Source organism: Pteropus medius, unplaced genomic scaffold (genome assembly GCF_902729225.1).
Source record: "Pteropus medius unplaced genomic scaffold, Ma_sr-lr_union100, whole genome shotgun sequence".
Classification (NCBI taxonomy): Eukaryota; Metazoa; Chordata; class Mammalia; order Chiroptera; family Pteropodidae; genus Pteropus; species Pteropus medius.
In genome coordinates, this window is record NW_024345601.1 from 16336804 (window position 1) to 16352641 (window position 15838).

Here is a 15838-nt window from a genome sequence, read left to right on the forward strand (position 1 = left end):
GTGTGGCAAGTGCTTGTTGTTCCTTACAGTGTCCCCCCAAACCCCAAACCCGGTTATACTGAGGTATAAATGACAAAATTTTAAGATATGTAAAGAGTACAATGTGATGATTCGATACACTGAAAGAATGACCACCGTCTAGTTAATCGACACATTCATCACCTCACATATATATCTTCTTTTGGTGGGGGCGGGCGGGCGGGTGAGAACATGTACATTCTACTCTCTTAGTAAATTTCAATTATACAATACAGCGTTATCAACTATAGTCACCATGTTGTACATTAGATTCTCAGATATTATTCATCTTGTAACTGAAAGTTTGCGTACTCTTCTTATTAAACTCTCCCTATTCCCCTACCTCACAGTCTTTGGTAACTACTTTTCTACTTTGTTTTTATGAGTTCAACATTAAAAAAAAGATTCTATATTTAAGTGAATTTATCTTTCTTTGTCTGGCTTATTTCACTTAGCATAATGCTCTCCAGGTTCACGTTGTTACAAATGACAATTTCCTTCTTTTATAAAGCTGAAAAATACTCCACTGTAAACATCTACTACATTTTCTTTATCCATTCATCTGTCGACGGACACTTAGGTTGTTTCCATACCTTGAGTATTGTAATAATGTTGTAATGAACATGGGAGTAGAGATACCTCTTTGAGATAATGGCATATACCCAGAAGTGGGATTGCTGGATCACACAGTTCTATTTTTAATTTCTTGAGGAACCACCATACTATTTTCCATAGTGGCTACACCAATTTACATTTCCACCAACAGTGCATAAAAGTTTCCTTTTCTTCACATCCTCACCAGCATTTGTTATCTCATCTTTTTAATAATAGTTATTATAAAAGGTATGAGGTGATATCTCATTGTGGTTTTGATTTGAATTTCCCTGAAGATTAGTGATGTTGGCCATTTGTACGTCTTCTTTGGAAAAATGTCTATTCAGGTCCTTTGGCCATTTTTTAAATGTTTTTTTTTTTTCTTTTTTCTTTTTGCTATTGAGTTGTAGGAGTTCCTTATCTGTATTGATATTAACCTCTTACTGGATATGTGGTTTACAAATACCTTCTCCCATTGTGTAGATTGTCTTTTCATTTTGTTGATGGTTTCCTTTGCTGTGCAGAAGCTTTTCACTTTGATATAGTCCCACTTGTTTATTTTTGCCTTTGTTACCTCTCCTTTTGGTGTAAGATCCAAAAAAAATCATAGCCAAGACCCACATCAAGGAGCTTTATTCCTATGTTTTCTTCTAACCGTTTTATGCTTTCAGGTCTTACATATAAGTCTTATGCTTTTAGGTCTTACATATAAGTCTTTAATTCGTTTTGAATTGATTTGCGTACATGGTGTAAAAGGGGTCCAGTTTCATTCTTTTGCATGTGGTTATCTAGTTTTCCCAGCACCAAGTTTATTGAAGAGATTATCCTTTCACCATTGTGTATTCCTGGCTCCTTTGTCGAAAGTTAGTTGAATATATATGCATGGGTTTACTTCTGGGCTTGCTATTCGGTTCCATTGATCTACGTGTAATTTTTTATGCTGGTACCATAATGTTTTGATTACTATAGCTCTGTAATACACTTTGAAATCAGGGAGCATAAGTTCTCCAAGTTTGTTGTTCTTTTTTTAAGATTGCTTTGGCTCTTTGGGGGTCTTTTGTGGTTCCACAGAAACTTCAAGAATTTTTTTTTTTTCTATTTCAATGAAAAATGCCATTGGAATTTTGATAAGGATTGCATTAAATCTGTAGATTTCCTTGGATAGTATGGATATTTTAACAATATTCTTCAGATCTATGAACACGAAATATCTTTTTATTCATTTGTGCTTTCTTCAATTTCTTTCATTAAAGTCTTGTTTCAGTGTACAGATCTTTCACATCCTTGTGAAATTTATTTATAAGTCTTTTATTCTTTTGTATGCATGTACAGTGTTTTGAACTGATAGGAATTTCGAAATCTGGCAAAGAGAGACCACCTTCATGGGTCACTTCACCTCAAATCATCATACAGTGCTTATATCTGAGAAGATTCTCTCTAAAATTACCACCTTAATTTGATCTAAAGAAAAAATTGCCACTCAAACCTGACCTACTTAGACCAAAGTCTCACTTGCAAACACTCCATGCTGGAGGAAAAGCAGTGTGCAGGCTTCTCAGCTCTCAACCGTGAGGAATCCTAGGTTACCCTGGCAATGAGGCAGAAAACTGCAAAGAGCCTGACCAGCAGAGCAGATAAAAGGCCAAAGAAAGCTCAACCTAATTTGTAAAATAAACAAGTCTATTTGATCTCATACAATGAAATAGATATAAATTTAATAAAAACTCTGGAAGAAATGTTCGTGAGTATTTAATCTTTCTAAAAACAAGCCCTCTATGTTATAAAACGCTGGCTACTAATTAACAGTGGAAAGTGCTTAGACTAATAAGGTTTACATCCATACAGTATTTACAAATAGGTCTTTTGTGAACGTAATTCTTCCTTGACCTGTATTTTGTGTAGTCCTGATTCTTTGATTTCATGATTCTGACATACTATAGGATTAAGCTCTGGTTTTGTTTCATCATCACCTTTTTACTTTTTTATATCAATTACATTTTGATTTTTTTAACATATATCTCCATCTGTTCATGCTTTAATATAAAGTGTTTTATCATCATCACTCCTTTTAAAAGAGGTACTAGGACTAAACTTAATAAGACAGGATTTTAAAAACAGAAAATGATAACCAGGAGACAAAGGGTGCTTTGACAGTAAGTCTAGTTTTATGCATGCAAACAAACTAAAAATAGAAGTTTAAGTGGGATTTTATATTTTATGTTTTCAATTTTTAAACAGTTACTTTACCCAGAACCCCTGAATTGTCTACAAACACCATAGTTCTGACTAGCTTATTTTTAAAACTTCATTTCAATAAAGACAACTGGCTAAGAAATGAAACAGAAAACACCCAAAATGTGTAGCCCAAGCCCGTTTTGGAGGCATTTAGTGAACAAAAGTCCCTCTTGGATACTAGGCAGGCTGGTCACACTTGGCCCCGTATCCTTAAACAATGATTTGCTTCTGAAATTTTCCTAATGGTTTTGCAAGGTTCCATTTATACACACAGTAATCCAAACCAATTCTAATCCAGCAGCATTTTTCAAGTAATTGAGAATATATTTTTCAAATACAATCTATGTATAATGCCATGATTAAGGTATAGTAGCGGGAAATGAAAGCTTAACGAAACTTTACTGAAACATAATTGAGAGTCTGCATGAAATCAAGATCACAGAAATATTTAGTACTGTATCTGTCTCTGTTAAGTTCTTTAAGGCACTGAACACTAAAAGCATTTACTATTAAAAAGTTGAATTCGTGATTTTTTTTGTTCTAAAATTTTTTACTCAAAATATTAAATGTGAAAAAAAATCTGTGTTAAATTCTTCCACATGTAAACCCTTTGTCATCCATTCAAAATGTTTTATATTTCATTTCTTTACCAAAAATCGTGTGATGTCAGATCCATGTTTTGATGCTAGAGATTGTCTTCGCACCTCGCTTCTTTCCTTGGCTTGTCTGGCAGTTCTCTAAAAGTTGAAAAAAAATATGCATATGTACACACATTAGGAAAAAAGTACTGGCCACAGACAGGAAGTCAAAAACTCTTTATATTCAGTTAGTCTGGAAAAAATCTATGCTATTACTGCATGCACGTACCAGTGCTCTGCCATTAGGAGAGTTACCAAACTACAAGCAGAGGACCCAAGTAGTTCTGCTAAGTGCCCTGAGGTCCTAGGTTCACTTAGGAGCAGATGCTGAGGAGAAAACACGGCTTTGGGCGGTTGGCTTTCCACTGAGATTTGTGAATCTCTCATTTGGGGACTAGAGGAGGCCATGATTCTTCTCATCCAAGTGAGAGCTTGTAAGGCATCTTAGGATTTCCGACACTGCGGTGCATGCAAGGCCCACCCAATTCCTATTCTCTGGGCTCACAGGCCATTCCAAACTCAACAGCCAAACCAATGTAGAAAAACAAAATGAATTAGAACAGAATTGGATTCTTCTGCTATTCCCAAAAATAAATTTTTTCATGAGAATCTGAAAAAGTGATTACAGAAGGGGCAGCATTTTCTTTTGCTATATCTTAATTCTATTATAGGTCTTGTATGTGCTAATAATTTGCATTGCTGAGAAATCAGATGACTTTTTTCCCCAACTGGAGTCCATGTATGTTTGAAGTGATCCAGGTGGAGGGGTGGGGAAAGCAAAGAGGGTTAAAACTGAAAACAAACAAAAACCCTGCCTATATGATGTAATCCCAGTTATGTAAAAATTACATCTGTGAAGAAATTGAGGAATCTAAAATAACAAAAGGAGGTTAAGAAAATGCTCATATACTATGAACACTGGCGAAGGATCTCAACAGATCTCAAAGTGTAAATATAATTGATTAGCATTTTTAAAAACACCAAAGTCGTTAGTAAAAATCATGGTGGGGCTGTTCTCCCGCCACATCTGCCCTAATTAGTGAGGTTAAGTGGGCGCTCTCTCGGTTATGGGTGGAGTTGGAGGAGCATAACGGAGTATAGTCCTTTGGAAAACAGCTTGGAGATAAATGTGTACAGCCTCGGTTGACTCGGTGATATTTTACATCTGAGAATCTCTCTGAAGGAACAAGCTTAAAACATAAAAAACAGTTTGTATATAAAATTGTGTGCTTGGTGACACAATGTATGAGAACAAAAAAAAAGTAAACAAGTTCAACATTCATCAGGATGAGAATGGCTAGATAACTACAGGAGAGATTTACTCACATTGTGAATGCTTATCATGGGAATGTAGAAATGCTTAAATTGTGCCAAAAATGTGCCGATAAGTGAAAAAAAGTTGCCTATTGAATATATGCTTCTTTCTAAGATTATCTCAATAGGTAGATCCAACTACTTTTTGCTGGATTGCCTATTTAAAATTCATCCTATGCCATTTTTTCTATGCCATTCATACTATGCCATTTTTTCCTTCTCATTTTAAGCAATAGGTAATTGCTCAAAAATGTGCCCAGGTTAATAGGTTTCATACTTTGGCCAGGAGTGCAATGTTTGCATGTTGAACTGAGTTGGTCTTAGAAATAATTTCATAATATTCTTAAGATATTTCAGGATGTCCTTAGCTGCAAATACAAACATATGTCACTGCCTCAATTCACCAAACTTCTAGTTTGGTGGTATGGGTCTCTTCAAAACTATGCAAATTGTATGCTGTAGTCATTTCCTTTTAGGTGGTGATGACAATTTCCTGGTCCTAGAATGAATTAGAAGAGAAGCAGCTTCTCTTCCATCTGTGACTGAGAACTCACAGAGGCCTCAAGAGGAAACTCAAGTGTTAGGTGATGAAAGGAATAAAATGCATTTTGGATCCCAGACCACGGATGCAGATTCACCCGCAAAATCTTCCACACCTGTATGCACAATTTGCAATCGATGTCCCAGAATGGAGTCAAATGTGTCTGAGAGCTTCACTGACCTCTCTGTGACAGACTGTGCAGAGAGTCTGCAGGTTGTCCAGGAAGCACTGCCCTCCTCCACTGAACACTGGCTTGATGTGGTCCACCTGCCAGAAATGCCCTTCCGCCGGGTTTCTTATCATTTCATTAAGCTGCAACAAGAACACAAGATCAGCACTTCTAAACATACACCGTAGGAACAGGTGGTTTTGCATTGTGCAGTCATGTTCATACAGCAAAATCATAGGGGAAAATACATTAGGATGGCTTTTTATAGCTTTTTTTTATGAATAGAAAAAAGCCTCTAGGTTAGCAGTTTGAAAGCAATAAAATGTGTTTCTGAAAAAGTTTTGCTTCCCTTACCTAACCCATTTTGAAAAAATTACAAGCAAGAATAAAATAACCAAGACTCCTGACAAATTGGGAAAAATCAGTTGCTTCTGCACTTTTGAGCTCGTTTATATAGTCACTAAAACAAAACTGAGAGAAAAAGAATAACAGATTAGAAATTTTAAACTTCTGAATATTACTGACTTGAACAACCTTTAATTGTTGACCTCAATGCATTTGTTACCGTACCAATGACAGTTTAATATTAATAGCTATCACCTGGAACTTTCAAGCTATTCCTCTGGAAACCTCCCAAGTTACAGGGACTGGTATAAAATTTCTAAAACAAATCTCTACAACTTGCATATTTTGAATAAACAGATGTCCATTTAAAGCAGGCATGATTTAGGCCAGTCTATATATATATATATATATACACACTTAATATTTAACCAATGATGACCTATATTAAAACAGGCTGTATTTTAACATTTTATCTAAGGTGGTAAAACCAGCTCGCAGCATAGCAGTGCGGTTGTTTAAATATCACAAAGGTGAGTGTGAAGGCTGTTTTTATTTCCTTGGTCTCAGACAAGGAAGAAATTACAATCTACTTCACAGCTGCCAGCCTTGGGAGGCTGTGCCATGGTTCTTCTAATGTAGTTTCAAGGAAACCTGTCAGACCTGTGAAGGGACCTGGTCAACGGTGCCCGGCCTGAGAAGAGCCCCAGGTGGCAGCAAGCTGGAACAGAAGACTTTGTCCAGCTGTGACGGATACTGCTAGAAGCAACTACAAATGGGAATCTTGTGCATCAAGTCTTGTGCATCCTAAGGAAAAAAAAACCATTTTGGTTCTCCCTTTTGTAACCAATTCTCTTGCTCGAATAGTCAGTCTCTGTCTAAGAGGCTCTATGATCCAGAAGGTGTTTTTTATTCTTCTTAGTGATTCTCTGGCAAATCACGGGCGGAGTGGGGCAGGGGAGGGGCAAGTCTTCAATATCTTAAATTCATCTCTTGAAAGAGTAACTCCCTCTCTGACTGGTCCTCCCAAACCTGAGCTCTGTGCTGCTCCTTATCCTCTGAGCACTTCTGTTTTAGGTCTATACTGTGTTACTTCTGCATTCCTGGACAGGCTGCTTTCAAGAGGCCTTTGAGTCCCTTCATTGTGTGTCTTCTGGAAGCCTCCACAGTGAGGCAGGGGACAATAAATGGAGTCTGGCTGACACCCCTGGGATGGGCACAATATGTCCCTCACCAATTAGACCAAAAGATATTTCAGGAACTCTGGATATCATTAAGGAAATAGTGTATTTCCCTAGTTCTCAAAGTCATGCTATTTCATCTTTGCAGAAATGCTTGTTAATTAATTCTGTCATAATTCAGCAATACTAGGTAAATTAAAATATATAATTTGACTAACTGGGAGGAATTTATTGCTATTTTACTGGGCAGGTAGTGGCTCAGGAGCGATTTTTAAAAATTAAGCACACTATAAAATTACACATTTTGCTCTAGTTTAAAATTTAAAACTGATTAGATCACAACATTAAAAATCCAACTGTGTTTTGGAAATCAAAGTGAATAATGATGATAGTGTCCTAGGAATAACATTCTATCAAACTGCTCTGCTAAAATTACATTTTACAATGAATATATATGTTTCCTTCTCATTGTAATGAACTATATTTTGGGGGTTGGTTGTCTGCTTGTCCCTGGTCATTCAATATTAACATCATGAAAAGTGGAACAATCAGACCACAGGTACTTCTAGAAGCATGTGTCATCTGTTAAGATCTCTTTCCCAAATAATTTAATCAGAATCTAATTAAGCCTCTATATTTTATCACCATTACTGTAGAAATCAGGGGTATAGAGAAACATGTCAGATAACATCATGAGGATACACGCAGACAAATCCAGAAAGCGGGAAATCCTACACGCAAATTATCTAGTTTCTTCAACAATCAATGGTATAAAAAAAGGGATGGAGTGATATAGATTAAAGGGAGCGTAAGAGACATAATAATTAAAGTAGTATATCGGTCATATTTTAATCCTACTTTGAACAAAGGAACTTCAAAAAGATGTTTTCGAGACAGTCTGGGAAGCCAAACATGGACTTATTATAATTAAGAAATTATAATTGTGTTGGATGTGATAATGGGTATTGGGGTATGTGATTATATTTCAGAGACAGAAAGAAAGAGGGTGGGGTATCTGTGAGATACATAATAAAAGAATTCAAGGAAGAAATGAAATGCTGTCTAGAATTTGCTTTAAAATAATTCCAAGAGCAAACAAAGAATTGAAAATGAAGTCAAAATGTTGATAACTTAAAGTTGGGTGATGGGTGGATAGGTTCATTATTCTCTCACTTTTGTGTATATATTCAACAATTCCCACATTAAAAAGTTAAAAAAGGAAAGTGAATCAATATTAATCACTCAGTACGATGCTGCCTTCTATCTGTCATACGATTATAATTTACCTGTTCTAAAGGGAGCTTTGAAGTCCAGGTAACATCCAGAAGATTCTTCCGTTGACTTTTAGGAGCATCTCTCAGACGTAAAAAGAGTTCTTGAGCATTCATATTACATAGCTGACACACACCATGTTCAATTTCAAATACTTTGGCTCGCAAGTAACTGTTATTAGAACGAATCCAAAACTCCTCCTGACATTTTAGAGAGCAAAACCGTGAATTCCAAGCATTCACTTTACATTCTTGCTTAGTTTGGCAGGTGGGCTGCTGACAGTGAAGGCAAAGTGGATTTCCTTCATTATTCACGGCTTGCAAATAGCCTTTGGATGCAGAAGGTTTCACAGTGAGATCAGCTTGAGCTATACAGGGATTTAGAAATGGGACACAGGCTCCATCTTCAAAAAACTTTCTGGAATTAAACAGAATATTGAATAGGTAACTAATGAACACTCACACTGGTCTAAAGAGTCATTACTTCATATAAAGGTCTTCAAAATTTCTTTATTGATAAACACTAAACATAGGACCCACAGATTCTGTGATTCAATGTGAAAATGAAATAGCTATAGTCAGCACTCTATACTCCATGCCAAATAGACGAAAGAACGGTGTTTACAAAAATTATTTTGAGTATAAATATGCTGCCTCTCTTGGGCATTTAGATATCTTCAGGTTAAACAATCAGACTCTGGAACATCTGGAGAAGTTAGCAAATGCTTCTTCTAACTTCTTCTAAAAGCTGGGAAAGAACAGGTTAATGTGAAACTCCAAGTAATGTCCCTAAATGAGTTGGGTCACACAGCTCGTTAGGACAGGGAGGCCCCTTCTAAGGCTTTCGTGAACACTGTCTTCCAGGCTCTGCTGGCCTACAGGAAATAAAGTCACACCCATAAAGTGACAGAGCCAAGTAGCTAACAGTGTTTACAGAAATGAAAACAGAAGACTTGCTAAATATATGCCTCCTACAGGTAAACTCAGAGTCTGAATAAATTAAAATTAGAAATTAAACACGACAGCACGTGCTCAACTTGTTAGAATAAAAGGAAAAGGTATATGACTCAAGCATGTTGAAAAATCCTGCATGGGAATCACAACTGCTTTGGCTCATCTTCTATGGCTGCTTATTAGAAGTGTTTGTTAAAAGAAAAACTTATGGTAGAAAGAGCTCAAGATTGGGGGGCAGAGCCCGTATTTGACCTCAGGTCTCCTAGCATCTTAGTGGCCTAGGGCAGGTCACTGGGTCCGCCTGTTCTCAGGACCATTCCTTGTCTCTAATTTCTAAGGTGAGAACATCACATGCCTCTGAGGGTTACTAGGGGGACTGAAGAGCTACTAATATTGTGAAAGCTCCTTATAACCTATAAAGTGGCCACTCAGAGGTAAAGTATTATTACAAAAATGAACATATTACAAAAATGAACACATAAATGTAAAGGAATAGTCTTAGTACTACTATGCCCTATTAGTAAGTAAATAAAACACTTTACTTTGTAGAAACATCCTGTGGACTGGCCTCCTTGGTGATCAGACGGACATGGCCCCCATCTTTCTTCACCTTGTCCATCGAGGCTATAGCAACATCTTCTTTGGTTATGTATCTAAAACAATTACATGGTTAAGTGGATTTCTTCTCTCTCCTGTAAGAGTTTCTCTATTTCACATTCACATTGCTCCTTGCAAAAGCGGGAGAAGAAAAAGCAAGGCATAAGTCTATTCATTGTGCTGATACTAAAGTTAGGGAATGAAATTTTCTCTCTGTACACTGGCCTCCAGGTGTGCAAACACATCTCTTCCACATTAGTTTTCTCAAGATTTATTTTTCTAAGAAATCAGGAGTCATTCAATATCCTTTGGATCAACTTTCACTTAGGAGAAAAAAGGAGTGGGTGTAGGAACAAGAAACTATCAAATACATGCACAACTGACAGCCATAGGTAAACAGCCTACCAAGCAGAGTAGAAAATGTCTAACTGCATTTCACCTCCCTCTTGGCTTTCTCTTCAAGGTTCCTCAAATCACCTTAATCAGTGTATCAGCCTTTTGGGTAAAATGATTCTCTTTTTAGTTAAACAGGTTCAATCGCATCTTCTATAATCCCAAGGTTGTTTCCATTATTATCAGCCCATACGAGGTTTACGGAATCTTCCACAAAAGTAAAGCCATTCTTGATGTGGGATTCAGAACCTTATTACACAACACTATCAATACCACACAATGGTTTAGGGACTGGAAGTAAAGAGGGAAGTTATTCCAATTAAAAGTGACGGGGGAATTTAAGTAGGTGAAATGCAACTATCCAATTAATTCCTTCTAATTAGCATGGCCCAGTTTGTCTGATAGTTTACACCTATTGTAGTTTTTAAAAAATTAGTTTAAACATGAATTTCTTCCTATTTTTGCGTACTTCTTCATTTGGTAGCTTGACAATAAAATTAAAATTAAATCACAATGGGATTGTGCAATTGTAGGTAAAATTTTAGAAATTTGCTTTTTTCGTTGTTAAAATTGTTAAAGATTTAATAATTAAAAGATTTCTTTCTTTTTATAAACTATTAATTTTGATTAGGTGATACATGCACATATTTCAAAATTCAAAAGGTATGTAAAACAATAGTGTATATGGTAAAGAATAAGTTTCCATCCATTCCCATCCTTTTTACCTCTTCTGAAGCTATCTCTGTTTCGTTTTTAATATATCTTTTTAGAAATAGTTGATTTTTTCTGTATATAGGTTATATGTTTTATCTTTGTATTTATATTGACATATAACTCACAACATTAAGTTTACCACTTTAAAATGGACAATTCAGCGCATTTTAGTACTTTCACGAGGTTGTGCAGCCACCACCAAAACCGACTTTCAGGACATTTTCATCACTCCCCATTACAGTTTTTACTATTAAAAACAACTAGTAGTATGATATACACACTAATTTTCATCCTGCTCTTTTTACCCAAATATACATCTCGGAGATCTTTCCATACATAGTATTACACATAGAGTTGCCCTACTTTCTTAATGGTTGCATGTTATTCTATTATTTGGATAAACCATAGATCTAACCAGCCTTGGATTAATGGGCATTTTGGTTGTTCCAAAATGTCTCTGCTATCGCAAATAATGCTGTCACAAACATCCCTACACATGATATTTTCTACACATGAAGTAGATATTCCCAGAAGTAGAAGGGCTAGGTCAAAAGTTTTGGGTGCTTTAAATTTGGATAAATTTTGACACATTGCTCTCCTTTGAGTTTGCGCCAACATACAGGCCAACCAACAATGAAGGAGAGTACCTGTTTCTTCACACTTTCAATAGCACATGGTACGTCAGTTAAAAATTTCTCTGCTAATGGTGATAGTTATCTCATTATAGCTTTAAATTTGCATTTCTTCTGTTAAGAGTAAGGGTGATTGTCTTTTCATATATTTGCATGTCCACTGTGTGTCTTCCTTAAAGCAATAAAGAATCATTTTTACTTGCCCTTTTAGTTTGCGAACTCTTCCATTCCCCATTTCTTCAACCATTTTACTCCCCTGACAAAAACACTTCACTGAAGTATTTCAGTAGATTCTAAATGAACTCAAAAGCTTCCTAGCTGTGAGGGGTAAGGGGATATTAAGCCTTGCCTTAGGTATTATTCAATGTCTAAAGGCTTAGAAGGCTAATTCAGTAACTTTAAAAGATGCTGAGAAATCTACTCAAGAGATTTAAGAGCTAAAAATAACCTTTCCTACAAGAAGTTTAAGCACAGAATTTTGGAAACCATAAGAAACAGATCAATCAACTCCAAATAGGGGGTCTGACAACTTTTTAAAATAGTTATGAGTTCCAATATTTAATTTTCCATTGAATTTTGCTAGGAAGTGAATTTAAGTATACTAACTCAAAAGGATTATGGTAAATCCCAGTTTTGACAAATAGGGACAGGAGAATGTTGTCTATTAGGTAATTCCTGGATGGGGATGGGAGGACAGAATGGCAAGTTTTGCAGAAAGAGAGGAATGTGTTTTGGAAAGTGGCCCATGCCTCCAAAAAAGAACACCCCTGGCCTGTAGGTTGCTGGCCTGCTCTGAAGACCGGCTGTGGCTGGAGGATAAATAGTTGGCATCCTAAACCCAGCACGGCTCCATGTGAATCTGACCTGCTTCTGACAAGTGGGAACTTAACTTAGGAACTGAAACCATGGCTGGTGCTCTCGGCTTCCATTCACATTTAAAAATGAGCTACTCAAAAGCTGACTGCGAGCTCCGAGCTTGGATGGGGCCTGAAAATTGGTGGATGTCATTGGAGGATAATCTTGTTAGAGATTTAGCCATTGCTTTTGGGGAAAATTCCTAAAAACCAGTATCTGTGTGTCTTTATTCTGAGGCCATTCCATTTTTTTCACAGATGAATCTTCTAATCCTCTGCCTAGGAAGTCAACTGTGGCTGCTGGTATTCTGGAAGCTGAGTGAAGAAAGGGGTATGAGAGTGTCAATTTCCAGCATAATGACTCTCCCTTTATGTCCCCTGAGACTGGCGCCTCTGGTTCAGTTTCTCTAGAAAGCAAACTGGTAGGACAGAGGGCGGGAAAGGCATCCAGTGTCTAACTCTCCCCACACAAACTTCTAATCGGTGCTCTAGTGCAGTCCTGTCCTCCAATCCCATTATCAGAGACATAATTACTGCAATTGCCTGAGAACTAGTGGGGTTCTGTGGTGAGAATCAGCATGCTTCCTCAAAGTACTGCCCTTCTGCAGGTATGCCAGGTTCATTTTCTTGGCTCTGCTAAAAGTCAATTTCCTGGAGCTCGCCTCTCTCTACCTTTCTCTAGTCCTCAATCCACCCCCGCCACCTTCCCCGCCTGGATCTACTGCAATATCCTTTTACCTTGTGTGGTAGCAGAATTTTAAAGATATTTCCCTATAAGATTCCTGTCACCGGTATTCAATCGATCATTCATCTATGCAATGCTGTAAAAGGACTTTGCAGATATAATTAAGGTTACTGATCAGCTGACCTTAAGATGGGGAGTGAGTCCAAGCTTGAGAAAGTTTGACACACAATTACTGGACCTGAGGTGTAGGGGCCCATATGTTAGAACTAGAAAGAAGCCTCTAGAAGCTAAGGGTGACTCCCAGCTTCTAGAGCCAGCAAGGAAACCCAAGTCTTACAACCACAAGGAATGGAATTCTGTCAACAACCCGAATGAACACAGAAATGAATTCTTCCCAGACTGTCAGTAATAGCCCAGCTGGCCAACATCTTGATTTCAGTCTTATAAAATCCAGAGCAGAGAAACTAGTAGAGCCAACTGAGACTTCTGATTTACAAAACCATGAGATAATAAATTTGTGATAATTTGTTATAGCAGCAATGGAAAACTAACGCAACTTGTCTCCCCATTTTGAGTCTCGCCCTTTCAATCTAGTCTCACAACTGCCGCCAGAGTAAGCTTTTAAAAATAGACACCTGGTTATTTGCTCTGCTGCTTAGCAACACAAGTTTTATCTGTAATATATCATCTACATATAATTTTATAAATAACACTGGGCATATAACTTTGGCTTGTATAATTTTATGGCTTCTGCTATTACACCTAATTTAACCATCATTCTCAGGTGGTTCTTTAAGTGGTCATCCATGTCTGATGGAGAATAACAATGTGACATGTCTAGAAATGGCTGGAGTGGTAGTAAATTCAGTAAAGAAGGGAATTATGATCATGTAAAGAGATGACCAATACTTCCATGAAGCCTTTCATTATAAAAATGAGAAAATGGGGAGAACTGGAAGAAGTATTGAGAAAAATAAAATAGGCATCATGCTTTTTGTTATCTGTGTGTGCACATACGTATGTGTCGGTATGTGCGTATGTATAAACATACACAAATTTTTAATGCATTTTTATGTAAGTAATACATGCTCGTGAGAAAAATTCAATCAATACAGAAGAGATTAGGCAAGAGCCCCAAACTGGCAGCTCATGGAAAAATCCAACTAGTCAAAGGGCTTTATTTGACTCATACAGTATTTTATTTTTAAATCTGAATTTGAATCACGTTGGATGGGTTATGCACTTTCCAATTAGCCAGTTTCACCTCTTACTCCATCTTTTCCTAGTTTTACACCTGACATCATTTGTTCATTTATAGTTCCTCCTTTGTTTTCCATCATATGAATATGTCATCCTGGCATAAAGTATGAAGTCCATGCCACCTCCACAAATTCCCCGATCTTATGGTCCAGAGCAAGAGTTCTCAATAGTGACCCTACTGACATTTTGAAATATAATTCTTTGCCTGGGAGTGGAGTCCTGTTCACTGTAGGAGTTTTAGCAAGATCCTAGCCCTCTAGCCACTAGATGTTCTCCAGTTGTATCCCCTAATTGTGAAAAACTAAAATATCTCCTAACTTTGCCACCCTGGGGGGTAAAATCATCTCCATCTGAGAACCACTGGCCTAGAAAAACCTCTGGTAAGAGTTTCTAAGGTATCCTTTTAGATACTTTCTATGTCAATAATAGCAATTACATATATTTGTATCTCCATACTTTTTCATACTTATTTTTACCCTTAATAATTTATCACAAGGATTCTTGTTCTGTCATATGAATATACCATACACCATATTTTGAAATAGCTAAAGAGATTTTTTACTATATGGGAACATAATTTATTCAATCAACCACATCCCTGTACATACCACTGATGTATTTTTTTCACCTGTGTGCATGGAAAAGGCCAGAGATCATAAAATGATGAAACGTGAAGATGAAGAGAGATTACAGGCGTATGGAGACAGCAAGAGCTAAAAGAGCTTTTCCTGCCAATGCGTCTGTTGGTGCTTTGTGATCTCTTCCACAGTAAGAGACGGGCAGCTGACTACCTTTCCTGAGAATTTCTGCTTTGTGCTGACGAAAGAGTCGACAGAGAATGGGGATTTGAGATCACGCAGGTTTATGATGGTTATGATGTTATGATGCCAAGAAAGGAAAGTGAGTATACAGAGATTAGAAAGAGACTTGTAATGATAAAGACAAAAAAGTTACAAACACGAGACACTTAACTTTTCCTTTTGTTTCCAACCAGGGACATGATAATACTTACCTCCCACCACTTGTATCAAACAGAACCGGCACTCTGCTTCATGACACCGAAGATTCACGCCCCAGGAACACAGGGCAGACTGAGCCCAGGGGTGTGTTCTGTTCTAACAGTAAAATGTTTTCCTGTTGTTAATAAGTGTCCCAGGCTTGAGAGGTCACAGGTCACACCACTCTGTGACTCTAGCCTTTCCCCTGGTGCGTGAGATGCACGGTGAGCAAGATTCAGGTAACTTAACTGTTTCCAGCAGATTCGATCAAATTCACAAAATATCTAATTATGTTGTTATAAAATAAGCTGTCATTTTATGTATAATTTTCTCTTAAATCATCAAGATTTCATTAGTCGTTCCATAAAATGTCTCAGAACGCCCCCTTCCCATAGAAATAATCATGTCAAGTAATAAAATACAAAATAAAAAGAGAAAGACAACTCAT

The 15838-nt window shown here is 37.1% G+C and overlaps 1 protein-coding gene and 1 long non-coding RNA gene across 9 annotated transcripts in view; one reads left to right on the top strand and one right to left on the bottom strand.

The window, feature by feature from the left end:
* ZRANB3 (zinc finger RANBP2-type containing 3) overlaps nt 1–15838 on the bottom strand; it is a 279275-nt gene that overhangs the window by 80012 nt on the left and 183425 nt on the right. For 4 of the 6 annotated variants that reach the window (XM_039874536.1, XM_039874537.1, XM_039874538.1 and 1 more), the window contains exons 18-21: nt 9800–9910; nt 8319–8721; nt 5521–5652; nt 3498–3584 (exon numbers count right to left, since the gene is read on the bottom strand). In XM_039874536.1, the coding sequence (XP_039730470.1) occupies nt 3498–3584; nt 5521–5652; nt 8319–8721; nt 9800–9910 (733 nt within the window). Of the gene's footprint in view, nt 1–2305; nt 3585–5520; nt 5653–8318; nt 8722–9794; nt 9911–15838 lie in introns of those variants that run through there. The other 2 variants (XM_039874535.1, XM_039874539.1) reach the window with 2 other exon arrangements.
* Nucleotides 9906–15837, top strand: LOC120611941 (uncharacterized). 3 transcript variants are annotated; one of them, XR_005655328.1, is made up of 3 exons: nt 9906–12778; nt 15038–15292; nt 15387–15837. It is a non-coding gene; the product is annotated as an uncharacterized LOC120611941 (long non-coding RNA). The 3 variants fall into 3 exon arrangements; XR_005655329.1 differs by having other exon boundaries at nt 9906–11637; nt 12706–15292; XR_005655327.1 differs by having other exon boundaries at nt 9906–15292.